General features: G+C 39.4%; 4 protein-coding genes across 10 annotated transcripts in view; 3 read left to right on the top strand and 1 right to left on the bottom strand.

The window, feature by feature from the left end:
- Positions 1–19814, top strand: part of kcc (solute carrier family 12 member kcc) — a 73302-nt gene extending 53488 nt beyond the window's left edge. For 4 of the 5 annotated variants that reach the window (XM_046629584.2, XM_069133111.1, XM_046629593.2 and 1 more), the window contains exons 3-13: positions 4340–4603; positions 6073–6258; positions 6852–7087; positions 8395–8579; positions 9651–9812; positions 10672–12110; positions 12795–12902; positions 13762–13788; positions 14991–15331; positions 15432–15571; positions 15665–19814. In XM_046629584.2, the coding sequence (XP_046485540.1) occupies positions 4340–4603; positions 6073–6258; positions 6852–7087; positions 8395–8579; positions 9651–9812; positions 10672–12110; positions 12795–12902; positions 13762–13788; positions 14991–15331; positions 15432–15571; positions 15665–15756 (3180 nt within the window). In that variant the 3' untranslated portion in view covers positions 15757–19814. The remainder of the gene's footprint in view (positions 1–4339; positions 4604–6072; positions 6259–6851; positions 7088–8394; positions 8580–9650; positions 9813–10671; positions 12111–12794; positions 12903–13761; positions 13789–14990; positions 15332–15431; positions 15572–15664) is intronic. The other variant, XM_046629611.2, reaches the window with a different exon arrangement.
- A 491-nt stretch (positions 19815–20305) lies between these two features.
- Positions 20306–23865, top strand: LOC124220551 (Leucine-rich pentatricopeptide repeat containing 2). 2 transcript variants are annotated; one of them, XM_046629634.2, is made up of 4 exons: positions 20315–20446; positions 20518–23275; positions 23401–23554; positions 23638–23865. In XM_046629634.2, the coding sequence occupies exons 2-4, from the start codon at positions 20555–20557 to the stop codon at positions 23802–23804; spliced, it is 3042 nt and encodes a 1013-aa protein (XP_046485590.1). In that variant the 5' UTR covers positions 20315–20446; positions 20518–20554; the 3' UTR covers positions 23805–23865. The 2 variants fall into 2 exon arrangements, with proteins under 2 accessions (XP_046485579.1, XP_046485590.1); XM_046629623.1 differs by having other exon boundaries at positions 20306–23275.
- LOC124220569 (intraflagellar transport protein 74 homolog) lies at positions 23586–26271 on the bottom strand. 2 transcript variants are annotated; one of them, XM_046629693.2, is made up of 3 exons: positions 25971–26271; positions 25465–25869; positions 23586–25379 (listed from the first exon to the last, which is right to left on the bottom strand). In XM_046629693.2, exons 2-3 carry the CDS (start codon positions 25752–25754, stop codon positions 23849–23851), a joined length of 1821 nt encoding a protein of 606 aa, XP_046485649.1. In that variant the 5' UTR covers positions 25755–25869; positions 25971–26271; the 3' UTR covers positions 23586–23848. The 2 variants fall into 2 exon arrangements, with proteins under 2 accessions (XP_046485649.1, XP_046485641.1); XM_046629685.1 differs by lacking the exon at positions 25971–26271 and having other exon boundaries at positions 25465–25962.
- A 53-nt stretch (positions 26272–26324) lies between these two features.
- LOC124220499 (SLIT-ROBO Rho GTPase-activating protein 1) overlaps positions 26325–27593 on the top strand; it is a 42946-nt gene continuing 41677 nt past the window's right edge. The window contains exon 1 of the mRNA XM_046629481.2: positions 26325–27040. Within this exon, the coding sequence (XP_046485437.1) occupies positions 26962–27040 (79 nt within the window). The 5' untranslated portion in view covers positions 26325–26961. The remainder of the gene's footprint in view (positions 27041–27593) is intronic.

The raw sequence follows: 27593 nt of genomic DNA, 5'->3' as shown, positions 1-27593 counted from the left end.
TATATCGTATATCGTGACAAAAGAGATTTTTTCGGCTTTGTCGGGGATCGGAGGGATAATACAGGTTAATAAGTTTTTTTTTTTTTGGAGCTTCTATTGAGATAGTTGAATTTCGATTCTATACATCGAATATAACCAGAATCTTTATTTATTACTTGTAAAGTTTGATTTGTACTTTTACGTTGATCAATAATTCTGGAAGTTTTTGCTTGATAGTTAATACTGGTGTATATTTGGAAGAAATAGGAAAACGTTTTTACCAAGATGTGATGGAGTTTATCGTTATTAACGTTGTCAAGGGCAGTATAATGAGAACACGATGGGAGATTAGGTTTGAGGTTTGATACGAGAAAGTTCATACGAAAATAGAAGTACGAGAAATATTCGTTTTCAAACTTTGTTTATCAATTCTTCTACATTTCGAGTTTATTATTAATTGTTATTTTTTAATAAACGTGATTTAAATGCCAAACTGAAGTTTGCTTGGTTGTTATTTACAATAAATGTTTGAGAAGATAGGTAATTTTTCATTGAATCCAAAACATCGTTCTGGTTTCTACAAAAAGAAACTTTATCTAATAAAACTATTTTTTCATTTATCAGTTACGTAGAAGAAATCAAAATTTGACATCCAAAACCCAGACTCAAAATTCTTGTTGACCTATGTAATATATTGGAAAAAGAAAGTCGGGGATCAGGAACGATGGGAACATGAAAGTATCACCTACAAGGGTCGCATATTTAACTAGGTGCGAGAAAAGAATAGTAGGAAAAGTTAGTCACGAACATTTTTCCTTCGCCTTCCTAGCGATGCGAATCGTCGATTGAACAATGGTCGACGTTGCTGATTTATCCAACTATCGTTCGTTGACCAGACAATTGTTTCGTACAGGTCAAATAATGCTTCTCAGTTAGCATCCGCGAGGCAGCATTTGTGGTTGGGTATATACAGAATATTCGTACATTGCATGGTATTTGCGCGTACAGCAAATTATTGTTTAAAGAGGTTGGTGGGGCGAAAATCAATATTCTTTGTCCACTTGATTACGAGACACAGTCGCACATCGAGTGTTTATCGAATTTTGATAATCGTACGGTTGATTACGATGATTTTCCTCAAGATTCAAACAAAGAATCACTCAAGTTACGAACAAAGACTTACAGATATCAATTTTCACTTGACACTGCTTTGGTCAAATGGTTAAAAATTCAGGAAACTTATTCGATTTCATTCAAAAATGGCTTATTTTGGTGGGAAACCTATTTTTTCGATAATGTGTATAACATTCACAGGTGACTTCTGGTTCTCGGAATTCGATACAAGGTGCGGGATTGTATAACTCTCATGTTATGCTTGTGATTTTGTTTGCCATATAGAATATCGTTCGATAACCGTTGAATGCCGGGATCAAAACGTTCGCAAAGCAAATCTCCGAACTGTAAACGCTGAAAAGCTCGTCAACGGTAGCGAATTCGATTTCATGCCAGAATGACTTGGCTGTTTGTATTACGTATATAATATCCGTAAAACATATACTTCATAATTCCAGACAAGCTTGAAGCCGACCTGGAACATTATTTAGAATTATTATTCCGTAGCACAGGTTCAAAATAGTGAGAAAATAAGATTGTGATTTAGTTTACCATCGATGGCAGGTGCCGGGCGGTTCTGGAAGTTGAGAACTACTTTGCAACTTGGTCTTAACGATAAGTGCATCGTAAAACTTGGCTCGAAGTACGTAGGCACATATGAATCCTTTGTAGGAGTAACAGGTAGCTAACAAGTAACTCTCCATAAGTTGAAGAAACTTATTAGCAGGCGGGAGGCAAGCAGGAAAGCAACCACCGTGACCCGGCAGCCGAGAGGAGTTGTTCAATTTGATAAAACAAAATAACTTCCAAGTTCTCGAACACTCGCTGATGAAAATGGCCTCTTCTGACGTAGACGTTCATAATTATACGAAAATCGCGCTCCAAGTTTACCTCGAGAATCGTAAATTTCCACGAACGGTTTGAATACGGCTCTACAAGGAGAGCGAGGGTTGATATAGAGGCGCAAGCGGCGAGGGGTGCGAAGATAACTGTTCGCGAAATGCTTTTCGCATAACACGCTTTTTCCCAAATTAGACAGAAACTCCGACAAAACATCGCTCGAACAACTGTTTATGCTGTACGTATACCCTGGCTCACGGATTTTGGCGTAACTAGGGAAAACTCTACTTGCAAAAACATACACTCTTCAAAGTTCAAAGTTCATGGAGGGCTTGAGTTCGTTTGGGCATATTTTGAATACGTGCAAGTTCTCGAATTACCTAATTCGACTCATTCTTCATTTTAAAAAGTGAAAATTAATGTCATTGCATACGTGTAGATTGCTTCTCACCCGGACTGTAATTCAATATTAACGAGCACCGACCGAGTAAGCAAATCCTACCTCACACTCATTTCTCTTCACAGCGATGAAATCCTTTCGAACTTTAGGAAATGATATAGAGAACAGGCATTACGAAAAGTTCCGAACATTCATGGAAATACTGTGTAAGATACACGTGCAGCTTACTATCACTCGTTTTGAGGTTATGACATGCCACCAATTGATAGATAAACCGTCATTTTTTCTTTTATTTACTCTTGAATTTTTCAAATCTATCTCAGTACAAACCACTGATCTCTGTACTAACTGGATGGCTGATTAGCGTCCTCGACCTGAGTCGATCAGAAGCAGACAAAATCGACACCAGCGCTTCAATAGCCTCGATGGAACTAACCAATCACGTGATTCACCGTGTATGTCATTGGTTAACATGACAGAACCATGTGACTTAATCTGTTTCTGATAGGCCATCACCCACGTGATCCGCTAATTTAACTTCCTCGTATTGCAGGGCTAGTGTCGGTTTTTGGGGCTTCTAATCGGCACAAGCTGCCAATTCAGCCATCCAGTTAATACATAGATCAGTGGTACAGACAAAAGACAAGAACCCTGTAATTGTAATCGGGAATAAATCGACCTAAAGTAATTCTATCGCTAAGAAGAAAAACAAACATGTCGAAACCATGATTCCCGAATTTGTGTTGGTAAAACAATGGAAGGTCCAACATCCCTTAGTCCCAATCAAAGGTACTTGACGTCCTTCTACGGACCGTTTCGAACGAATTTTGAGGCACGGTACGCGGTTCGGATTCGGGAGACTCTTCGCCACTAATTATATTGGAACCCTGGCTCCCTTTTATCGTGAATAAATGCCGTTATGTGTGTATGTATAACCGTGGGGTGCTCGAAAAGCGCGAAGCCGTTAATGACGTACGTAGTGTAGGTATGTATATTTCGCTTTTCCTTTTCGTCGACGCCGTTGGCCGCGGCTCTCTTTTAGGTGGTTGGGTACATTTATGTTCGCGGATTGCTTACACAAGATACAAATTTATATCTCGGTGACTCGAGTGGTTTCCTCCGAGCACCCCACGTCGTCTCCGCCTCAACCCCTAAAGTGAAAGCCTCGTCTTGGTTTATGGATCCTCCTCACCGTATTACCTCCGCTAAATCAGTGCCGCTGTGGCGACAGGTTTCCATCCATGAAATTCACCCCAGGAACTAATCTCGCCGCCCTCTGTGTCCTCTTTGCCTCGGCGGATTGGTTCACGTCTCAGACGAATGAAGTCTTCACACCTTGCTACTTAGTTGTATCGTCATACACTTTGTCTTCGTTCAGTCTCGAAACTTCGAAAGAGAATTGATTACAACTTTGCCTTTCGACGGTTGAATTGCGTAACGCGTTGAAGGATCCAATTATCATAATAATAACCACGCTTCTTTTTTACAAACTGCACCATCTCGAGATCCACGAAATCATTTCTCCTTTACTCCCGCCTACAGAGACTTTCATTTTGGTAAAAAATTATCGCATTTTCAACCCTCCAAGGCGGTTCAAGGTAACGACGTCAAATCATGACGGTCAGGCTTGTGAAATATTTAACCAAGGTATTTTTTTGCTCGTTACGGTCGCCCCGATCTGCTGCACAGTGATAAGGCGTGGCGCAACTGCTCAAGAAGCAAAATTGACTCGGTCAAAGTAAACGAATTTCTTTTTTGCTCTCGACGAGAGTCGACGTTTTTTCATCCATGGTATAACGAGATGAATAATCGGCTTCGCATCGTCACTGAAAATCCCCGGACGCATAGTCATCGAGTCGTTGGAAGAATAGCGACTAGTCTAACCATTCCGATCCCTAACAACTGCTCCTACTTCAGGAGTTGCTCCTCTAATAACTGTAAACGGAGCCTTTCGAATCAACCATTTTCGGCAAGTAAGTAATTCCGATGCAAACACGCGGTTTCCAGGAGGAAATGGAGGACCGGCCGCGGATATCAACGTTGCTCAACAGTCTCGCGAACTACAGCAACACGATACCAGCGGCGACGGACCCTGACAGCAAATCGGCACAGGCCGCGGGTGGTGGGGCCCGAATGGGGACGTTGATCGGCGTCTTTCTTCCCTGCATCCAGAACATCTTTGGCGTGATACTCTTCATCAGGTTGACATGGGTCGTTGGTACCGCCGGGGCAATCCAAGGCTTCCTCATAGTGCTCTGCTGCTGCTGTGTCGTGAGTATAATACAACTTACCAAATATTTCCACGCAATCATGGGATTGGATTTGGTCCAGGTTGTATGTGTACTAGGATGGTCCTTAAAAAGGTAATTTTCGAATTTTGATCGGCTCGCTCCCCTGATTGACATAATTCAAAAATAATTCCCTAATTTTTTTCAGACTCTTATCTCAACTCTGACCCGTGCCCCAAGAAGCGGGCCGTGCAGCAAATCTACCGAACGGGTTTAGATGAAATTTGGTACAGGTGCATTTTTTGGGTCGCTGATTACGAATCTGAACTCGAAAATTGAAAATTCGTAATGGTGGATCCAATATGGTGGACCAAATACCCAAAAGTCACTTGATATTGCCATATTGGATGCACTATTTTGAATTTTGTAATTTCGAGTTCAGATTCACAATCAGCGACCTCGAATATGTCCGAGTACCGAGTTTTATCGAAATCAAATGACTTTTTGGATTTCGCTCCACCATATTGGATCCGCCATTTTGAATTTTCAAATTTTGAGTTCAATTTCGTAGTCAGTGACCCAAGAAACCACCCTATACAGAGTTTCATCTAAATCCGTTGGGTGGATTTGATGTGTCCTTGAAAGGTTTGAATGGAATCCACCCTCTTTGGTGCACGGGTTAGAGTTGAGATGACAATCTGAAAAAATGAGGGAATTATTTTTGTATTGTCTAGAGCCGATTTGGAGGATGAGCCGGTCGAAATTCAAAAATTACCTTTTTAAGGAAAAAGTGGGCCATCCATAATGTAAACCATTGAAACCGAACTCGGTGAAAACCGATGGCATCGATTGGGCCGGAAATAAAAGGTTGATCAGTGAAGTGTGCGGCCGGATTTGGATTGGTCAAAGGTCAAGCAAGCCACGGCGACAGTGTGCGCTGCAATTGCGCCTGACGTTGTCACTCAGGCTTGACGATCTATCAGGTGGACAGTCCGGTCAAAAACTGTTCAGGGGCAGAATTATGAAGTATAGATTTGAAAATGAATGCAGCTCAGATTAATCCAATAAAGTTACCATGAATTACATCATCGAAACCATGCCTCTTAATATAGTGAAGAATCAAAGAAATCATCATTGTATTTGCGATCGAAAGAGTTCAAGTATAACGAACTTTTGACTGTGAAACATCGTAATATAGGATCCCGCAAGCTATCTAATCGTTAGATGATTAATTACTAACCTTACGATTAATAGAAGTATCATAATTCATGGCTTGAAATTATTTTTCCTCAAAAACATCGTGGGGATTGTTTTCTGTTAAAACTTATGTCGGAACCTAATTTAGTTATTGAATTTAAACCCCACTCCTCCCTCTGGTTCCTAATTTTTTCCCTTCCAATCTTTTTCGACTGGGCCGAACACCTGATACATTCTCAATGATCGACCAATCTATCAAAACCTTCGATTAATACTTTCTTATCCCGAACAACCATTCAATTCTTATTCTCGTAGACAATGTTGACGGCAATCAGCATGAGCGCCATCGCCACCAACGGCGTGGTTCCAGCTGGCGGTTCTTACTTCATGATATCACGAAGTTTGGGCCCGGAATTCGGAGGCGCGGTCGGCATGCTTTTTTACATGGGAACCACCCTCGCGGCAGCCATGTACATCATTGGTGCTGTTGAAATCGTCTTGGTAAGCGCGTCGTCGCATGCATTTATAAAACATCGACAGCGTTATAACTTTACCCTGGTATAAAAATTAATCGCTCAACCATCTGCGACAACGCGTGAGAAATTAAGCATGTAGAGTACACCTTCATTAAAACGGAACATCGGTGCCAAGCTGAACTAGAACCGTAAAAAATTCAACTCTGGAACGGCAAACTGTCCCTAATCAGCTAATTAATCTGTGATTTTGCTACCGTTATGACGTGGAAAATTTAATCATCCCTGTCACTCCGAGATACGTCTATATGAGATGTGATCGTAACGATAATCTAAGCTTGCGGTTTAATAACCAACGATATATGAGCCCACATGAGGGATTAAAGGATTCACAAACATTCGGCGAACTCGACACTTTTTCACGCTTTAAGTGATATTGACGGAAAATTACGATTGTTACTTTCTGACATGTTTTTTTTTTTTTGGTTCAACGACTCATCTATTCGCGAATGAATGTTTTGAATTTCGCAGAAATTGGCAAAATACAATAAATAAAAAAAAACATAGGTAACGCCGAGTGTTTCTCATTTTTACTCGAATCCAATAAATGTGGTATTCCAGACATACATGGCACCGGGGATGAGCATATTCGGGGATTTTACGAAAGACGCCAGTATAATGTACAACAATTTCCGAGTCTACGGTACTGGGCTGCTGATGGTGATGGGAACGATAGTGTTTATCGGTGTTAAATTTGTAAACAAATTCGCCACGGTCGCTCTGGCCTGCGTAATATTTTCGATAATCGCCGTCTACGTCGGTCTGTTTTACAACTTCAACGGAAGCGAAGCTCTCAAGTAAGTCCCTCACCCCAAGATTAGCTTTAAGCATGAATCATGTAGGTACTCGTGCCTCTTATATTCCGGCATAATATCCTGTCATTGATCCTATCCGTCACGCAAATTGTATTGTATACATTATCATGTTCGCTCAGTTTTCTTTTTCACCGTTGGCGTAGCTGTAACACCTGCTACCAGCAGTTAAAGTCGCCAAGTTTGAATTACGTCAAAGTGTGTTCATTCGCGGTCATACAAAGTATACGATAGAAAAAATTTGACGAATTTATAACACCGTAAAATGAATCAGTCATAGTGGTACATCGGTTTATCATTCGAGTCCTGTAAATCAGACGAATTCATTATTTCACTATCTCCGAGTTGCATATGTGTGATGTGGTAAAAAGAGAATTGCACGTAAAAAAAAAAAAACTCGTCCACCGATTCAATTCGTCGAAGCTATATAACCGGATTCGCATCTATAATTGAGCTCCCCTGGAATCACTTAATTTTCTCCGTCCTTTCGGACCTTCCTCAATTTATTCCATTTCTTGCTGCCAATCGGGTTGGGTCCGATAAATCTCTTCCCAATGAACCCTACTGTTCTATTCCGACCCTCTTTCTCGCGTTCAATAATTCTCGCGAAGGCGTTTAACAATCTTCAGATACGCACTTTCGGTCGATTTTCGACAACACGCGTTGTTTTCCTCCTTTTCACTAAATCTGCGCTACACAATTTCTTTCTTTTCCTCCTCGTAAGGGAGAAAAGAGAAGAGAAATAGACAGACGATTAAGGCATTCGGAGGCAGTGAGATAGTAAGAGGCGCTCGGTATATATGTATACATGCACGTATAGATATATACCTATATAACAAAGGCCAATAAATTCTGGATGAAGCGGTTTTTCCCGGACAGCGGCATGCCTGAAAGGATTAGAGCCCGAAATTCATCGAGCGAAGGCTTAACTAGCAAAAAGCTGGGAGGCTCAATGCGCGAAATCGGTTTTCAACCCCATTCAACCTTTTTACCATCAGACTTGGGAAAAAGCTGCGGCCTTTGGGCTCGGGAAATGCGTGCATCCTTGTTTTATGCTAAAATGGATATTGGCTGGGTGGGAAAGCACGGTTTCCAGTGGTCCTGGAAGTCCTTGAGGTCCTGGAAATGTCCTTGAACTTGTTACGGATATTATACTGGACACCGTGAAAATCTCGACGCTTTGACGTATCTCAAAGCTTGACTGTGATGCATGCATACGTCCCTTGCAATCCCCATCCGCGGACCCTTTGTACAACTCTTTGTGTGCGCACCTCTCTTCTGTATAATTTCAGGATGTGCGTGCTCGGCAAGCGGTTATTGAAAAATCTGAAGAACATCACGGGAGGCTGCAAGTCTGGACCAGACGGAGAGCTGGACGCTATATTCTGCAACAGTTCCGGCTGCGATCCGTATTATAAAGCTCACAAGGCCGAAGTAAAAAACGGAATCCGCGGATTGGCCGATGGAGTTTTCATGGGTACGTATACTACAGACTCTCTCTTTCTCTCTAAATCAGGTTGCGGAATTGAGGCAAGAATGAATCCGAAATCCTATGAAACTGTGTACGCAATAGGGTGGTTCATTTTTAAACCTGTTTCTTTTTTTTTTAATGTGCCACTCGAAAAATTTTTGACCTGTACTGAAAAAAAAATGTCGTAAAACCCGGAGGAGGTAGGAAAATATTTAGAGGTCGGCACCAATTATTGTAACATTTTTTATTTATTTCTATACGTGTCCACCTTACTACTTTTACTTGTTATAAAAATAAATGAAAAATATAACAATAATTTGTAGCGACCTATAAATATTTTTCTACCTCCACCAGATTTTACGACAATTTTGTTTCATGCAATATTTGTAACAAATTTTTCCAGTGACTCATTGAAAAGAAAGAAAGAAACGTTAATAAATGAACCACCCTAGTACACAACCTCACGTAGCCTTGGAGCTCTTCTACAAACAGAACAACCTGTTGTAGAATAGTTTGCGCGAGCTAAGTCAAACATTGCTACTGAGTAGCCGCGTTCTTTCGCCCCAACTGGTTGGGGTTGATTTCATAAAGTCGATTCTCTGTTTACATCCACAGCTGTTTTTGTGGAACGCCTTCTTTTAAAGATAACCGCGCGCACTGTTTGACCCGAATAATTTCATCCTTTGAGGTCATTTTTGGTTAAAAAATCATCTCTTCACTGCTGGTTAGAAAATCATATTTTAATTCTCCAATGAATTGAGAATTTCCAGAGGGAATTACATACAATTAAGTTTATGGATGAAAAGAGGGGAAAATGGAAAGGAAAATGGTCAAGTAACAAGTTTTCATGAAACGACCCGCCGAATGGATCGCTGAAAGTAACACTGTTACTGCTGCTGTTGCTGGTTGATGATCAAACGCCGAGATACTTAGTATTGGGACCAATATAGGAAAGTTAAAAAGCAATAAGTGTACTTCCTATAGAGCGGTCCAATTTAATAAGCTGTAATAGCGTTACAGCACTTTGTTTGCAATTACACGGAGGACAAAAGCTGACAGTTTGAAAATGTTTTTCAGAGAATCTATGGGACAGTTTTCTGGAAGAAGGCCAATTCCTTGCCTACGATAACGAGCCGGAACACGTCAACACCCTGGGTGGTCCAAGCTATAATCAAATTCAGGCCGACCTCACGACGACCTTCACTATTCTAATTGGAATTTTCTTCCCCTCGGTAACAGGTAAAAATTAAACACACCTTGTTTCGCATGCCGTTGATTAAAACTCGGCTTCATCTGCTACAGAGATGAAGAAAGGTAAATGATTTGTTATTTATTCCTCTTTCAACGCTCTTTTCGCTGAATTTGAATTAATTTTTTCACGGTTCATACAAAATAGCCTGCACTTGGCCAAGTAGAGCAGACCAATTTAATTTTAACAAGGATCGTGTCGAGCAGGCCGAGGTAACGAACGTGTCCATTAAAAATAATTCTCTTATTCGTAGCTGCTGCGTCATAGTTACTTGTGGTGCATTTGATTTTACTGCATAAACATCTCGAGCGACGTTGATTACTTTTTGCGAAGTGCTTGAAATGAAATTTAATCTTCCTCTCAAATACACGTGAATAATATTAGCAGAGCCATATCGAAAACTAAATCTATGTCAAACCCAATCAAGAGTTACAACACGATTTGATGCTCCAATTATTAATTAGAAACCCTACCTAATTAAGTAGAAATATCTCACTAAAAACTCTTCTGGAAAATCGATTTCGCGAAAAACGGCTTCGACATGCACAGACGCAAAACCAAAAGACTCCTCATTTTGTTACATGTAAGAAATATAACGTTTGTCGAAAACGCTGAAGAAACGAGAGACAAAGAATTGGGGCACGGACAAGCCTCATACAAATAGCCAGTAATCCCTAATTATAGCAGCTATAAAAAGCACCTGATTTCTGATAGTTTTATTCTAAAGCCAATCACAACGTAATTCGGTTACTGATTCTAAACCTGCGTTCCTCAATGTTTCCATTACTACACTATTTACATACCAGACTGCACACATGATACATCCTTAAACGTGTTTACGGTCCGCAGGTATAATGGCCGGATCTAACAGATCGGGAGATCTTGCGGACGCTCAAAAGTCGATACCGATCGGAACGATATGCGCGATTTTGACAACCTCGACGGTCTACCTTTCGACCGTTCTTCTGTTCGCCGGTACAGTGGACAACCTCCTGCTGCGTGACAAGTTCGGTCAGAGTATCGGGGGCCGTTTAGTAGTGGCGAACATCGCCTGGCCGAACGAGTGGGTGATATTGGTCGGATCTTTCCTCTCGACTCTGGGGGCCGGTCTACAGTCGTTAACCGGGGCACCTCGACTACTCCAGGCGATCGCCCGGGACGGGATAATCCCGTTCCTTTCACCGTTCGCGACCAGCTCGAGCAGAGGAGAGCCGACGAGGGCGTTGCTGCTGACGGTGGTAATATGCCAGTGCGGAATCCTCCTCGGGAACGTCGACTACCTGGCCCCCCTCCTCTCGATGTTCTTCCTCATGTGTTACGGGTTCGTAAACCTCGCCTGCGCCCTCCAGACGCTCCTCCGCACACCGAACTGGCGACCAAGGTTCAAGTACTATCACTGGAGCCTCTCGTTCCTCGGGCTATCGTTATGCATCGCGATTATGTTCATGACCAGCTGGTACTACGCCCTACTTGCCATGGGGATGGCTGGCCTGATCTACAAGTACATCGAGTACCGCGGTGCCGAGAAGGAGTGGGGCGATGGTATCCGGGGTCTCGCCTTGTCCGCCGCCAGGTACTCGCTTCTCCGGCTCGAGGAGGGACCACCGCACACGAAGAACTGGCGGCCGCAGATCCTGATCCTCTCTAAACTGACCGACGACCTGGTTCCGAAGTACAGGAAGCTTTTCGCCTTCGCAAGTCAGCTGAAGGCCGGCAAGGGTCTGGCGATTTGCGTCAGCTGCATCGGCGGCGATTACGCCAGGTCCTCCGGCGAGGCGATGGCCGCCAAACAGAGCCTCAGAAAGACCATGGACGAGGAGAAGGTCAAGGGATTCGTCGATGTTCTCGTCGCCCGCAGCGTCGTCGACGGGCTTAGCTGTCTCATTCAGACCACCGGACTCGGCGGCATGAAACCCAACACCGTCATCCTCGGCTGGCCCTACGGCTGGAGACAGTCGGAGGACGAGAAGACCTGGAAGGTATTTTTGCAGACGTTGCGCAGCGTCACCGCTGCTCGCATGGCACTGCTCGTTCCCAAAGGGATAAACTTCTTCCCTGACTCGACGGAAAAGGTCGTTGGAAACATCGATGTATGGTGGATCGTTCACGACGGTGGTCTTCTTATGCTGCTTCCATTCCTTCTCAAACAGCATCGTACTTGGAAAAATTGCAAGATGAGGATCTTCACCGTCGCACAGATGGAGGACAATTCTATACAGATGAAAAAGGATCTAAAGATGTTCTTGTATCATTTAAGAATCGAGGCTGAGGTCGAAGTTGTCGAAATGGTACGTTGTATGATTGCAGGAGTGATGATAACATTCTTTTTATTTTCTTCCATTTTCAGTCCCATTCGATACGTCTTTTCACTTCCTTTGTTTATCCAGAAACACTTAGAACTTCACTTAATGTCAAATTTGAAATCCAAATAAGTAATCCTGCGATACTTTGAACTTGTTAGAATCCAACGACTCAAATAGCGCGACGCGCTAAGGGGTATACATATAAGCGTACTTCATATATCGTATATAGGTATGTATAAACCAACGCGGTTGGTTTGGGGTCATCATTTATCTGGCTTCACTGTCGAAAGCACCTGTCAGGTCACGTTAGTCGAACCGGATCCATTAGGAAACTTTTTCAGCAATACAGTACAATTTTCATTCATGTCTGAATTTTCGCACGAATAAACTAGCTGTAATTTATCGAAATCGAATGTACGACAAACCTTTTGAATGTGGTAGAATATAGTACGATGTCTCAAAAAATGCTGATAATTGATGTTTTTCCGTAAAAATCCGTTGGTTCTTCTTTTATTCACGTTGCGGGAACATTGGTTTAACCTAATTAAACTTTATTAACCCCAGTTGCATAATGCACTTGTTCAGTCTTCATTCCATAATTCTTTGAGTGAGATATCGTTTGGAATCGACTGCAGATCTGATACACCCTCAAATATTTTACAATTCCAGATGGACTCGGATATTTCCGCATATACCTACGAGCGTACGCTGATGATGGAACAGAGGTACCAAATGCTGCGAGAACTTCGTCTGAACAAAAAGGAGTCCTTGGGAGTCGTAAGTATCCGACTGATAAGAGTAGTAATTAAATTCAAAATACAGATATATTAGGTGAAAATATTTGAATCATTAAGTGACAGATTAAGGGGTAACACCACTCCAAAAACAAACGAAAAGCGCTTTTTGACCACTTTTTTGGATGGAAGAAAAGGTAATAAAATAATAATATTTAAGGAAGTTATTAGGCGTATATTTAAGTATAATACTAAAAATTAATATCAACAAATATTGAAAAATGGTGACACTGGTGCAATTACGGTGAGACATGTTTGAATCTAGAAAAAAGAAACCACTTAATCTACATGTCTATAGCTAGAGAAATAGGTTGCGGATTTTTAAAATATTAATATTTATATGATCGAGTATTTGAATGAAAATCGTCAATTTTCGACCAAAGAAGGGCACTTATTTGTTAATAAATAATGTTTAAATTAACTTATCGAAAATCCCCTACGTATTTATGTATCTATTAATACGTAGATTGGGTGATTTTTTTTCCAAATTCAAATTTTCACCAGTCACAATGCGTGCCACATTTCTCGTGAGAATAGCTCCAGTATGACCATTTATGAATATCAGTTGATGACAATTTTTGTATTATACCTAAATATATGCCTAATAACTTGCTCAAATATTATTATCTTATTACCTATTCTTTCATTCAAAAAAAAAAAAAAATAGTGCGTTTTTTAGGTTTTTTTAGTGATGTTACCCCTTAAGATACAAGCATGTACAATATTCCTGTGAAATTGTACCATGCATGCACCATAGATTATCCAATATTTGTAAAAAGATGATTAGACGGAGATGCTGATCCGAATATCTCTGTTTGTTACGCGCCCGTGACGGACATAAGGGGCAGACATTGGTGGACTTCAACGAGGTACATACTGAGGAAAATTTACCTCCGGTTTGTCAGATACCCCGAAATTTCCTAACGCTCACACGGACTGTCTCCTCTGTCATCATATGTCCACTGCTCAATACTACAGTCATGAAATACACATGATATTTGATTTTTCATAATTAGCATTTTTCTTTATGTCTTATAATTTGCTTCACGTCAGTGAAATTATCATTTACCAAAAAAAAAAAAAGAAAAAAATTTGTGAAGGAAAAAAGAAATCGAACAGCAGATATAACAGATTCAAAATTTCCTACAGGTTTGTCGGGCTTTGCAAAGTCTATAAATTCCTTGATTTTACACTTTCTGGTATATAATCATCCGCTGATTTCGATTTCGATGGAAACAAACTTCATACCATCATCACCTCCAACTTCAGCTTGGTTGGCACGTGTGTTCTTTATGAACGATTAAGTTTATAATGTTTAAAAAAACGCAGTGCGAAACCGGAAACAAATAATCTGACGAAACCGAAATTTCCTCAAACTTCAATTTAAATGATAATATGTTGAGGAATTTTCTGAAAATTTTACTAAACAATTGTTTTTCAAGACTTGGAGAAATTTTGTGTGCTAAAATTTCGATGAGTGACCAGTCGTGAAAATATGCCGAGCATAATTTGTAATCTGGACAATTTTCTGCCAACCACTATTACCGTAATAATGCCTTTCAATTGTATGAGAATTACTAACACTTGATTGAATACTTAATTAAGGGAATAGATCTGCACCACTGTTTTCATCATCTATAGGCAGCAGTGAGGCGACAGAGCTCTTATAGTCACTTTGCATGGGTTACACTTTGCCTAGAATATAACAATTATTAGGTAAATAATACCAATCAATAGATTTTCAATAAGATTCTTAGCATATTCAAGATCTTGATGAATCTAATGTAACCCACAGTAAAAAATGAAGATATCTGTTACGCTACTGCTTTATCTATCCCCTTAACGACTCCTTGGTTCTTATACTGTTGTGACTCTCTAGTGTTTCGAAATGTGTTGCATAAAAAATACTTATAATCACTCAAACACACGCCTCTATTTCCCATCTAGCAATAATTCATCCATTTTGCTTTCAAACTGCAGTTTAATCATTTAGCAATTTGGGCTTGTTTAATCCTTAAAAAGTATCGGAGCGAGGCGTCAAAAAAGACTAACCGATTTGTACATGATTTAGGTACAAGCAATTGTCGACCACCATCACAATGTCGACGTTAAAACGGCTACAAAGGTCAGGTTCCAAGAGCCGACAAGCCAGCCAGCCAATAAAGCCAATGGTCTCGATGAGGCTCAGGAAAAATTGGTACAGGAAACTGAACTGAACACGAAGGAACTAGAAGCCGGAGATTCAGGAGAAAAGGATGAAGATGTCAAGGAAAACGCAGAGGAAACAGCTCACCTCGTCGGGGGATCTCCCAAAGAAGATAACAGAGAAAACAACGCAAAAGAGGCAAAGGAATGCGAAGCTGACACCAAGACAGCGAGTCCAGACCACACAGAGCCTGAACAATATGTTCCGTAAGTATCAAATCTATTGTATAATTTATGGATAAACATGTAAAAAAATTTAAAATAGTCGGGATAATGTAAACAAAAACACGGAACAAAAATGTTTCAGAGATGAGGGCAATGTGAGACGAATGCACACCTCTGTGAAGCTGAACGAAGTGATCGTCAACAAGAGTCACGACGCTCAGTTAGTGATCTTGAATCTGCCTGGTCCACCGAGGGACACGAGGATGGAGAGGGAGTCAAACTGTATCCTTGAATATACTGTGTTTAGCAAACCGAGGTTTATTCTTTTTCGAAATTTAATGGCTTCCTTAACTTTGTACTCCTGATCGAAACTAGATATGGAGTTCCTCGAAGTATTGACAGAAGGCCTTGAGAGAGTGTTGATGGTGCGAGGTGGGGGCCGAGAAGTGATCACCATATACTCGTGAACGGAACTGGAGAAGTGGACCAGATATACAATAAAGTTTTCACCAATATCAGCCCTGAGAAAGTTTGTTCTTCAAACCGTACTTACAATGATACTACTCGTACTTGTACCGATGTCGTCACGCGTAGCGTCGCACTATAAGTTAATTACGTACTATACGATTACTTCGTATTGTTTTTATATTGTTTATTTGTTTACGAGATTATTTCTCACGATTGCAGTAGAAGTTATTAAAGTAGTAGTATGTTAACTCCGTCGAATTATACGAAGTTATATATACAATAGACAATCTAGTTGAAAAGAGGACTACTAATTTACGTCGCATTTTGTAATAGCGTCAATTTACTACTGTGCGAATTTCGGCTGTAACGCAGCTGGTCGCCCGCTGCTGATACATGCCCCGAACTAGGCAATAGTTAGTTTTTAAACTTCGACTCGTTTCGAGTACATTGTACATGCTCGCGCTAAAACGAAAATCAAAATTGTTCGGAGGCCAGGGTCGAAGCATTTGTAAAACCAGCCACGATGTATGTATACATGGCAAACACGTGATACATATACTGTATTATAAATATGTATATGCGCATCAGACTTCTTGAAAATGCTTCGGAATTAGCCAAAGACATGAACAAGAGAGGCTCACTTTTCTACATGCGTTGTCGTTAGAATGGTAAAATATTATATTATTACGATACACGTAGTTAGACTTCTACTGCTTGTAAATGGTGTCTAGGATCTAGTCTCTAGAATCTATAAAGTCTAGAAGAGTATTAGGAATATGTCTCATAGCCATGCCATATAGTGGATGTCCAAGTATGCTTTATTAACGATAATAGATACTTGATAGCATTGAAATTTTATTTACGATGTTGTTACGATTTTCATCAAGACAACTCAATTATTTTTTTTTTCCGTCTATTCCTAATCACTCTTTATCTATCACATTTTATATTTAAATACGCGAACTCATCTTCATCCTATTGTTTCACTCGCTGTACTATAACTACCGTGAACTTTACCGGCCATAATACTGTAACAATAACCTTGACTAACTAATAATCAAATCTCGTCTATAAATTATAGTTAAATACATGTATCCGTTGCGCAAAAATTCAACATCTTGTGAAATGCGGTTTGGCAAACCAAGAGCAACGTCCACTGTAAGTCAGATTGCGAAATCAGTCAAATGCGACGTGTTCACACAGGTAAGGAATTAGAATTTTATCGTCAAAACGAGTAGAGGACATTAATGAAATAAAGATTAATTCAATTCGGTGTCGTTTGCATGCCATCATATTGTTATAGTATATGATTATAATAACACTGTTACACCAATATTCGTACGCAGCGTACCTCAGCGCTCGATTATTATTGACCGCGTCACCGTTAGTTTCTATGTGAAGCGAATCTGATGTAGTAATGAAACTCAGTCGCAAGATTTCTTCTAGTAGTTACCTATGAAAAAGACAATTGTTATGGATCACATAATTATATGATTATTAGAGCATTGGGATCTACTTGAAATATATACATATATATAATAACGGTATCCGCAGTCAAGCAAAATTTCTAATATAACATGGTAAAAATATATATTATACATATAAAAATAATTATATATTATTTTAATCGCAAGCCCTAACCAGGTATGACGATAGCCAATCGGCTAAGAGAAATTCTAATTCAAGTTTAAATTACTCAATAAGTATATAAATAAATATATTTCAGAAGTATAAGACGTACGTACTATAAACGAAATCTTGTCGATGTAAAGTGTACGAACTTTTCAGCAATAGTATAGCTAGGAACACGAACAAAAAAAAAAAAAGAAAAAACTTACTGCGATAAGAAACTTAAATCCGAATGAATTATGAGTATAATATACTAATAAACGTTATAATATAAGTGAAATTATGGGTGTGTGTTTATATATGTATGTATATATAAATATATATAAAAACATTTATTTATATATATATATATGTATATAGACATAAATATGAACATACATAAATAATACGCTAAATAATATAAAATAACGATCGTGAATAATTCTTACACACGTTGAAAATCAAACACCTTAAAATTATATTCTAACACAGTCGTGATCACTGCAATTTTACGTGATATTCCAAGTCATATTTCTTTATTATGTTTACACATAGTTGAAGAAGAGGCAAAATCTCGAATAGTAGTCACTGCGTCATTCTTGATCCTTTTATCAGGCTTATCTATCCGCAAGGGAATGAATCTCGCCCACATCATTTACATTACCTTGCCAATAAGTCAACGTCACATATTACGATACAATCATTACCAGTCAATGAAAGTGGTTTTTATACATGTCAAATTATTATTCTTATTCTTATTCTTATTCTTATTCTTATTATTGTTACTGTTATAATGTTATCGTTGATTGTTCCGTGTTTAATTTTTATTTGTTATTTTATATTACGAAAAATCATGACAGAATATTTTGCAGTTTTTCTAATTAAACACGTAGATTCATTACGATACCGTGATTATGAAGCCGTATGTGTTATATATAAATGAAGAAATTTAATAAATTCTTAATGTATTAATGAAGATAAATTTATATTATATTTTGTATAATTTATCATTTTAAATGCGTTAAAACAATTACATCAGCTGCTATTGATTACGAATGTATTTTATATAAGTACATGCCTATATAATAGGCATTGCAGCGTTATAAAGATTATTATTATTATTATTATACATTTTAAATTGAACGTTGAAATTTACAAAGTCTGTCAAATATTGTTCGAAATAATTATGTGTTAAAGAGTATATTTATATATAGGTATACACATCTACTTTATGCAGGGTATATATATGGTGAAAGTGGCCCGCTGAACGAGTAAAGCTTAGCTTGCATCTTGCATTGCCGCTGTCGAACAGGCCACCTTTACCAAATATTAGCCATATAATAGTAGCAGTACATATGTATATAAATATATGTGTATAATGTTATTATATTGTGTAGATAGTTTATAGATGAAAAATGCGTGCATAAACAATGTCAAGAATACAGCTGATTCACATGAAATTAATTATTCTGTTTCACATCTTTGTGATAATTTTTCCGTGTTTCTTCCTCAGCCTTTGCGCGTTCACTCGGCACATTATTACTTCTCTACATGTAATTGATCGAGCCTGCTTTTTGATATATTTTAATTTCACCAACGTGTGATTTAATTTCGATTAATGGCATGTTCGTATTTGTTAATAAACTACAGCACAAGGATACCTACAATACACGTATGTACACGTATAATTTATATACACACACACACGATATGAATTATGATGTATGTATGTTTAATTAGGTATATGATCTGTAGAAGAAACAGCGAAAAACACTCGCTGTTAATGAATAATTATTGTAACTGTATATCGAGTACTGCGTTTGTAAATTACGGAGATAAAAAAAAAAAAAAAAAAACAAAAAAAAACTGAGAAACAATACGCAATTTGGGAATAAATTAAATCACCTCTAGGCTGTGAGACGCGAGCTGAGCAGCGATAATCTAGCTCGAAAACCTCAATCATATGTGTCAAATAATAATTCTATACCTTTAATGTATACCTCCGTACACTATTATTATAGTAAACTCATTTTTGCCGGAAAAATATTTCAACCCGTGGGGGCAAACGTTCGTTTCAATACTTCGGCGTTATTGTAGTCGATATATAGCATCGCGTGAATAATAATAATATAATGTGTTCCGCGGTTCCGAATGCCGCTAAGGGGATGAAACATTATCTTATACATTATTACCATATGGTACATACTACGTATAGTATTAATGAATAATATTAAATGAAAATATTATACCTAAAGTACAGATAACTTTATAAAATTAATTTGTAGATATGGACCTTAGTGATTTGAATTATTATAGCCAATAGTCAATTTACCGTGAAACACCTGTAACCTGTAGAGCGTAGAAACTTATAGACAGAGATATATACTTATGATTGAATTGAATAAAAAATTGATTATTATTGAAAATTATAATAAAAATTTTAAAATAATTAACTATCAATAAACGACATCTATATATACCTATAATAATGCTTGCACTATAAAAGTTTCTCACTCACCCTCGCGTCGTCGGTTGTACTCATACAGTATTCTTGACCACGATAAATCTTCTATTATCATTTATTCTTTTGACAGAAAGTCATCAATTCATTCAAATGAAATGGAACAACCGATTGTTCAGTAATGCGATTCTTACTTTACCTGCAAAAAATTGGAACACATGCACACTCATCTCCGCTATGAAGTAGCAGGCTTTCATTTATGCTTTTATTGACCAGCTTTCTCACCAATTTAATACATAAAGATTAATACGACTGTTCATGTTATTCAGAATCTAACTGTATTAACTCCCATCCTACTTGTGTATCAACGGTCTAGAATAATTAGTATAAATTCATAACTTATTATTTTTCAGTTGTGTTCAAAGTACGCGCGCATTATATCGGTTAAGTCATGTATATTAGGGTAGGTCAGGTTGTATCAGGTGAGGTTAGGGGAGTAGGATTGTGTGTACTGAAGGTACTGAATAACAACTGATTGTTAACCTCGTGATATCTATAAAAAACATCTAAGAAGTCACTGATTTGGTGAAAATATCTGCGTATATCGCCAACTTCTTTATGTAATGAAAGATGCTTCGAAACACACGGATTCGGGTCTGTGGTAAATTTGGTTTTAATATCGACATTCCAGTTGCAGGATAACTGATAACGATCTTGACAGCTCTGGAATGGCACTCCTACGTAGAAGTGCATGGCTCCTGCCAACCCGGATGAGATTCGTCAAATTGTGGGAGAAAGATCAGAGCTGTATCACCTACGAGAGCAACGTTTGTAATCGAGGTTATGTTCACCGTCCTGATATGCAAATGAGGAGAAATTCGCATTACCAATCCCACGGTCAAGCGAGCATACCGTCAAACATTACGTGCAATCAAAGCACCAGTGATTCCGCAAAGCCAGAATCAAAAACTGCCAGTGAATTGCGAGCGATATCAATTGACACAAAAACCAGCGGCATGTGTTATGCAGAAGTATTGAAAGCCATCGATCAAGAAAGTAAGAAAAAATCAGTCGATCAATCGACTCTTCTGTGTCTACTGGAATATTGCAGCGATATGATTCCGGATGCTCCAATATCTGCACGACTTAATCTGGTGAACCGGATCTGGCATTTAGTGGCAAATATAAACGAACCGCCGAGCGTCGATCATTACAACGTCTTGCTGAGCATCTACAAACAGAACTCGCAGTATCTTAATGTGGATGAATTTTTAAAGAATATGAAAGCACCTCCCAACAGCGACACCTATCACTTGCTACTTGACGCAGCTGCTGAGATCGGTGACTACAGCCAAGTATTGTTGATTATGACAAGGATTAAGGACATGGGATATCAAGTGACTGAAGCCACGTTTAATTCTCTGATGTTAGCACATTCAATTAATAATCACATTGACCAGGCTCATGCTGTTATGAAAACGATGGAAGCTGCCGGGATTGAGCCAAGTGCGGACACCTTCTTTGTTCTGTTACGGGGTTACGCTTACAAAGGTGATATAGAAAATTTAACACGTATCCTGAAGACTAGTAATCTGAATGCAACGCAAATCATGTCTATCGTTAGAACATTAAGCCTTTCTGGTAACGGGGATTACATTTCCCGTGTTATACAGTACCTGCCACAAATGACTGATATAACCTTCAAGAGTATTTCCTACACAATTGTAGAATTGACCTATTCTGGGTTGGCAAAGGATGCCTTTAAGGTGATAAACTGTTTCCGCATTTTGGATGGGGCGTCTGACACATCGTTGAATGATCTTACCGATATCTTTTTGTACGAAATAGTCAAGGCAGAAACATCGATCGTAGAAGTATTTGAGATTTGTGAAAGTCTAATGTCTTCCACGAAAAATTCGTCACCTTTACTAAGAGTTACCGAAGCTGCTCTTCGATTGCAGAAGCAAGACATTGCTTTGCGAGCGTTTGAAATCATGAAAAATCAAGGCATTGAAATAAGACCTCACTTTTACTGGCCCTTACTTGTCAACACAGCTTCAACCAAAGGTGAGACTGATGTGCTCAAGCTGGTTAAGCACATGGTTGAGAATGGCGTTTACTTAGATGATGAGACATTGTGTCATTACGTATTTCCGTTTTTATGCGCACCAAAGCCCCTGGTGATTATTAGAAAATTGCAAGATTGTGGTTTGAAAATGTCCGATCTATTCGGAGTCTTGTTGACAAATTATTTAGACCAAGGAAACCTGAAGGATGCCATAGCTCTAACAGAAAAAATCAAGGTAAAACTTGATCTGTACATTGTCATAGAAAGACTTGTCAGTGGATGTAGAGTGACAGAAAGTTTTAATGAAACAGTACAATTTTTGAGAAACATCAACACGGATAGTGATCAGAATGGAAAATTCTTTGAGGACCTAATGGCAAATGAAAGAATAAAAGCAAGCAATGAGGAACTTGCTTCTCTTATTTTTGCCTTTGACAAACACAATCTCAAGATTTCTAAAACAGTTGCAGACGCTTTGGAGCTAAGAATATTGCAATTAGCGGAACCTGAGAGGTCAATGAAGACGCTCAAAAAATTAGTCACTGCTGAAACAAGTACAAATGATGAAATTCCGGATGTATGGATACCTCACCCTGAATTAATGAGTCTTGAACAACTGGAGAATCATCTCATTGACCTAACGGCTAAGGGTATGAATACACGAGGTACTCTGCGAAGACTCCTTCAAGCTTATTGTAGAAAAAATAATTTTAAGAAAGCTGAGGAAACTGCAGAATTGTTTAAGGAGAAGGGATTTGAATGGACGTCCGGAATGATTTCCAGCATGTTTTCCTTATATGTCACAAATAATATGATCGATAAGGCTGATGTATATTTCAGAGATCTGAAGACAAATCACAAAGACTTTATAATCGATGATTACAAGGTAATTGATTATGCTACAGCTCTTGTAAAGAATAAAAAATTCGAAAAAGGTCTGGAAGTACTCAGAGAACAGGAAAATGTTACGAGTGGACCCAAAACTATCAGAAACTGCTGGAGACTTTTGAATGCAGTTGCTGCAGATGGAAATCTGGAAGCCACAAAAAAAACGTTGGATATCTTACTCGAAAAAGGGTATTGCGAAGTGAGCATTCATGTCCTCAGTCCATTGGTCAGGACAAATTTATTAAATGGTAACTTGGAAGAAGCTATTAAACAATTCAAAGAGTGTGCACTTGTGTATAAACTGACACCTCTGAAACAAGAACTGCTACGTGCTCTTGTAGATATTTCTACCGACAACCCTGATGCTCAAAAACAGTTGACAGATGTACTAATGGTGATAAAAAGTATTTCTGGAGAAGCAGCAGGAAACTCTCATTTGTTCACGGCATTAGCGGCAAGGAATAAACACAAGGAACTCCAATCATTTATTAAAGTAAGACTAATCTGAATTTTAAAAAAAAATTGTGACCTTCTAATCGCTGTTGCTATAACACGAATCAGTTCTCGTAGTAATTCAATTACCTTTCTTGTACTAAAATAACTCGATTTATTTTTTAGATGCCAGCTGTGAACCAAAAAACAATGGAAGTCAGTGCAAAAAACTTGATGACTGAGCAAAATTTAACAGCCTTACAAGGGATTTTGAAAGCGTGTAGAAATGTGATGAAGCTGGACACACGGATTATTTACGATCTAATCTTGACATTGTGCAGTAAGTAAATTGAGAAATAATTCAAGACAGATTTTTCGATCACAATTTATGACTTTAATCTTTATTTTATTGTGGTCATACAGGTAGGTCTGGTGATTACAAAACAGCGCTAGAAATATGGGATAGAATGCAGGCAGAGGACATTATTCCACTACCAAAATTTACTGAAAATTTAATAAACTTCTTGAACTCGCAGAAAGTTTCATTACCAGACGAATTACAAGCAAAGATGAAAAGAGAGAAACGCTAACAATATTTGAAATTATCTTAAATAGTAAAAATATTGTACATAAACTAATGTATTCCTTTGACGCTTTCCCTTAGTTTAACATTGTACCGATCCACCAGTTCGAGTGCTCTGCTCTTAATTGCGTTATAATCCACTCGTTCGCGTTCTTCCCTGATGAATTTCTGTAATGTTTCATTATTTTGTTTCAATTTCTCAAGTTTATCCTCCAGCGAGCTTATCTGTACATAAGTTTCATTTTTGTCTAGCTGTGACTTGATCTCCTCGTACTCTCCACGTACAGAAGCCAGTTCCTGTTTGATGGACGGCTCGCGCTCACGAAGTTTTGCCCGTTCTGCGATCATCTCTTCTCGCTTTTGTTCAAACCTTGCCTTCAATCCATCCAAATCTTCAAGGACAAGCAACTCACTTTGTTTTTTACCTATTTTTTCTTTCAGTTCCGTTAACTCGACTTTCAGCCTTTTTTCGAGACTCTGCATTTTTATTAAATTCTGCTGCAGCCTTGTGTGCTCGCTGCTCAATCCTTCGATAGTTTGGTCGACATTAATAGGAACGTCCGGGTCTTCGCTGATGGCATGTTGGATGTTCAGGATTGCCAACTCATCACCAGGAGTTAAGTGAGTATCGCTAGAGACACAGTTTGATATTTGTGTCAAATGCTCGACAATTGTAGTCTCTAGTTTATCAAGTCTCTCAAGCTCTTCATGTTTGCTCCTGTCAAAGGTGGCCATGAATTGCTCCATTGCCTCTTCTCGTTTTCTCATCTCTTTGTACTTTACATGCCTTGCTGACTGGCACTCTTCGAGATCTGTTTCCAACTGTTCTAGCTCATGCTCAGCCTCAGCTATACGTCGTTTAAGTTCAGCTGTTTGCCTCTCAGCTGCAGCGACATCTGCATTATCCTGCTTTACCTTGGCCAGGAGTTGAATTCGCTCTTCTTCTGGCGACAGTCTATTCTTCTCTTCTTCTCGTAGTTTATCGCGTTTTCCTTCAACCTCTGAAATCTTAACAAGAAGTTTGACAGCCTCCTGCTTAGCCTGTGAAAGTGCAATCTGCTCTTCCATGGTCGATTTTTCGTTAGATAGTCGATCCAGCTCTGTTTGCATAACATCTATGCTACTCTGCAGTTCAATTTTTTGTTTTGTCAAATCGTCGTACTTAGCACGCTGCTCAATAGTCATTCCTTCGACTATTCTCTCTGCATTCTTCTTTTCCAATTCTACTTCCCTCTCGATGGCCCGAAGCTCTTGTTCTTTTTGCTGACGATGAGCAAACAAATTTTCTATCTCAGCCATAGTTTGGTCATTTTTCACGGCCAAAGATTTAGCCTCCATTTCCAGAGAGTTTTTGTCAGGGTCTAAAGTCATTTTATCAACAACAATGTTATAGTCGGCCAGTTGCCCCTGCAATTCTGTAAGCTCCGCTGCCAATTCTTTGGCTCGTTTATCGTAGTGAAGAAAAGTTGCTCTTTCTCTACTCTGACTGTCGACTTGCCGCGTTATGACTGCAATTTCTTGTGTAAGTTCTCGTATCTTCAATTGTAGGAGACCTTCGTAATATCTTCGATCCTGGACTTGTCTGCAACATTTAAAGCAACGATCTAAAGTATATCACGATATTCGCTGTGTTCTTAATAACTTATTATACCGTCAAAAATCCTTGCCTGGTCATGGGCAGTCCCCTGTTAGTCCCAGGCCGAAGTCCGGCGATTCCTTGCTGCGTAATCGGTCTGTCGACTAGATTGACCTGAGCTGCAGATGGAAGGCCAGTTCCAAGTCTTCCTTGGACAGCAAAAGATCCACCGCTGGTAGCGCTGACCCGGGAGCTAGCGGAGTTAAGTACTCTAGCAGAGAATGCCGAAGCAGAAGGTGGTCGGCCTACGACGCTTCTACCAGGAGTTGCAGCAGTTGCTGCGCGATAATTACTCGATACAGGCATTTCCTGGCTGTCCATTTTGGCCCCTCTCCTCGAAGAAGGTCTCTCGATTCTACTCTGCGGCCTGGAAACGTCTTCCTGCTCTCTTCTCCAACGCGTCAGTGGTCTCTCAGCACCTCTACCAGTTGTAGGTCTATCAAGGTCCATGATTAGCAATTCAGTAAAATTGATTCTTAAGAAGGATGAGATTTGCAGGTGTAGAACTTGACAATTGCCTGGTAGTCATATGCTCACCAGGTATGAACGAATTCTTATTTGTGTACAAATTAGCGTTGCCATGTAAACCCCGCAACAACGTCATGATGTAAAAGTGCGAAGTTTCCACCCTTTCAAATGTGCACCAAATTATCTCAAATGCGATTGGTTGAAAATCCAAGATGGCCGTCATATGTTCTGGGGAAACGGTATTTCATTGGAACACAACCTCCCCTTCCACGTCATGTCATAACTCCGCTAGCAGCTTGTCGACAGTGTTCTTTGTTATCGGCAAAATGGTACCACCTTGGTTTCCCTGGCACCCAACAGGTGGCCGGGTAGCATTAGTCCACGGAGAAAGGTGGTGCACGCGTTTCGAGCAGTCGACTCTGCGTAGTCAACAGTTGCTAAGCAACAAAGCGACGCGGCGGTTCCCCTAAGTTGAATTAATACATTATATCCGAGTCCAGGAATATCCTCGAAGTGGCTACCTACGACGGCTGCACTATTACCAGTAACGACAGTATACCTACGAACGTCGGTCGCATGGCCGTCAGTGGTGCCACTTTCCATTCGACTTTTCCCTCAACGGCGACCGGAACAGAACTTTAAAAACAATTGACCAACGCGTTGCTGCGCGGCGTAACTGTAAGACAAGTGCCTCGTATGCACGTTTGCATGTGTTTGTTATGTGTTGATTGTGTGTTGTGCGTGGACGCGGTACCGAGCGCGCAGTTTGCATACGGTAGAAATAGAGTTAAAGAAAATTCCAACGGTTGCCAGCAAGCAGTGCGTATATAATTTCGAATCTCTACCTGGTTTCTTAAACCGGTTTTGTCAACCGATGAACCTTACTGATCGCCTGTGCCAAAGAATGCTTTCAAATCTGTGACAAGTGGATTGTTTATATCTTCATATTTTTTGTTTACGTATTTCACGTATGTGTACGGATATTGCCAGAGGTTTGCTCACGTAACATCGACGAGCTGAAGTCGGAAGTTTTCGAAGATTTCACGATCACTTGGTTATTATGGACGAGGAGGAGATCGACGGTATCAAATCGCCGATCAAACGGCTTGGATCGACAAGGAAGCTACTCGTTTTTAACAGTAAGTGATAAAATATCACACAGCGCTGAAACAACATCGTAGCCGAAAGGACAACGAAATATGCATTCAACGTCTTTCCGCTGTCATTTGGCTCCGGTGATGTTTTGTCCGTCGGGAAATTTTATGTGTGCCTGATTGTGCGAGTCAACCACAAATTTACGCTGCACAAACGTAATTTTGCATAATTTTTAATTACTATTTATATACGTATAAATGACATTGCAAACCTGTCCATGTTTATACGATCGTGAGTTGAGAAAGAAAACTCAACATATTCCCAAGAATACGTAGCAATAAAGAAACCGTTTATTTACATTGGTATTGTCTGACGTATTGTCACGTTGTAGCGATTCGCATACCTCACGTATGACTGTAATTACGTAAACATTTGCAATGAAAACTTTTTGTCGTTGTACAGAATTCTCGCCTCTTCTGTTTTCTTCTCATATAGGTATAACAGGTCTATATTTTTACTGACGATTAGCTAAATATCGCCATTGTCAAGAACAACGCCGATCGAATAAACTGACAAATGAAATGTAACGAAATTCGA

The sequence above is a fragment of the Neodiprion pinetum genome, chromosome 1 (assembly GCF_021155775.2).
Source record: "Neodiprion pinetum isolate iyNeoPine1 chromosome 1, iyNeoPine1.2, whole genome shotgun sequence".
Classification (NCBI taxonomy): Eukaryota; Metazoa; Arthropoda; class Insecta; order Hymenoptera; family Diprionidae; genus Neodiprion; species Neodiprion pinetum.
This window is presented reverse-complemented; position numbering and strand designations above follow the sequence as displayed.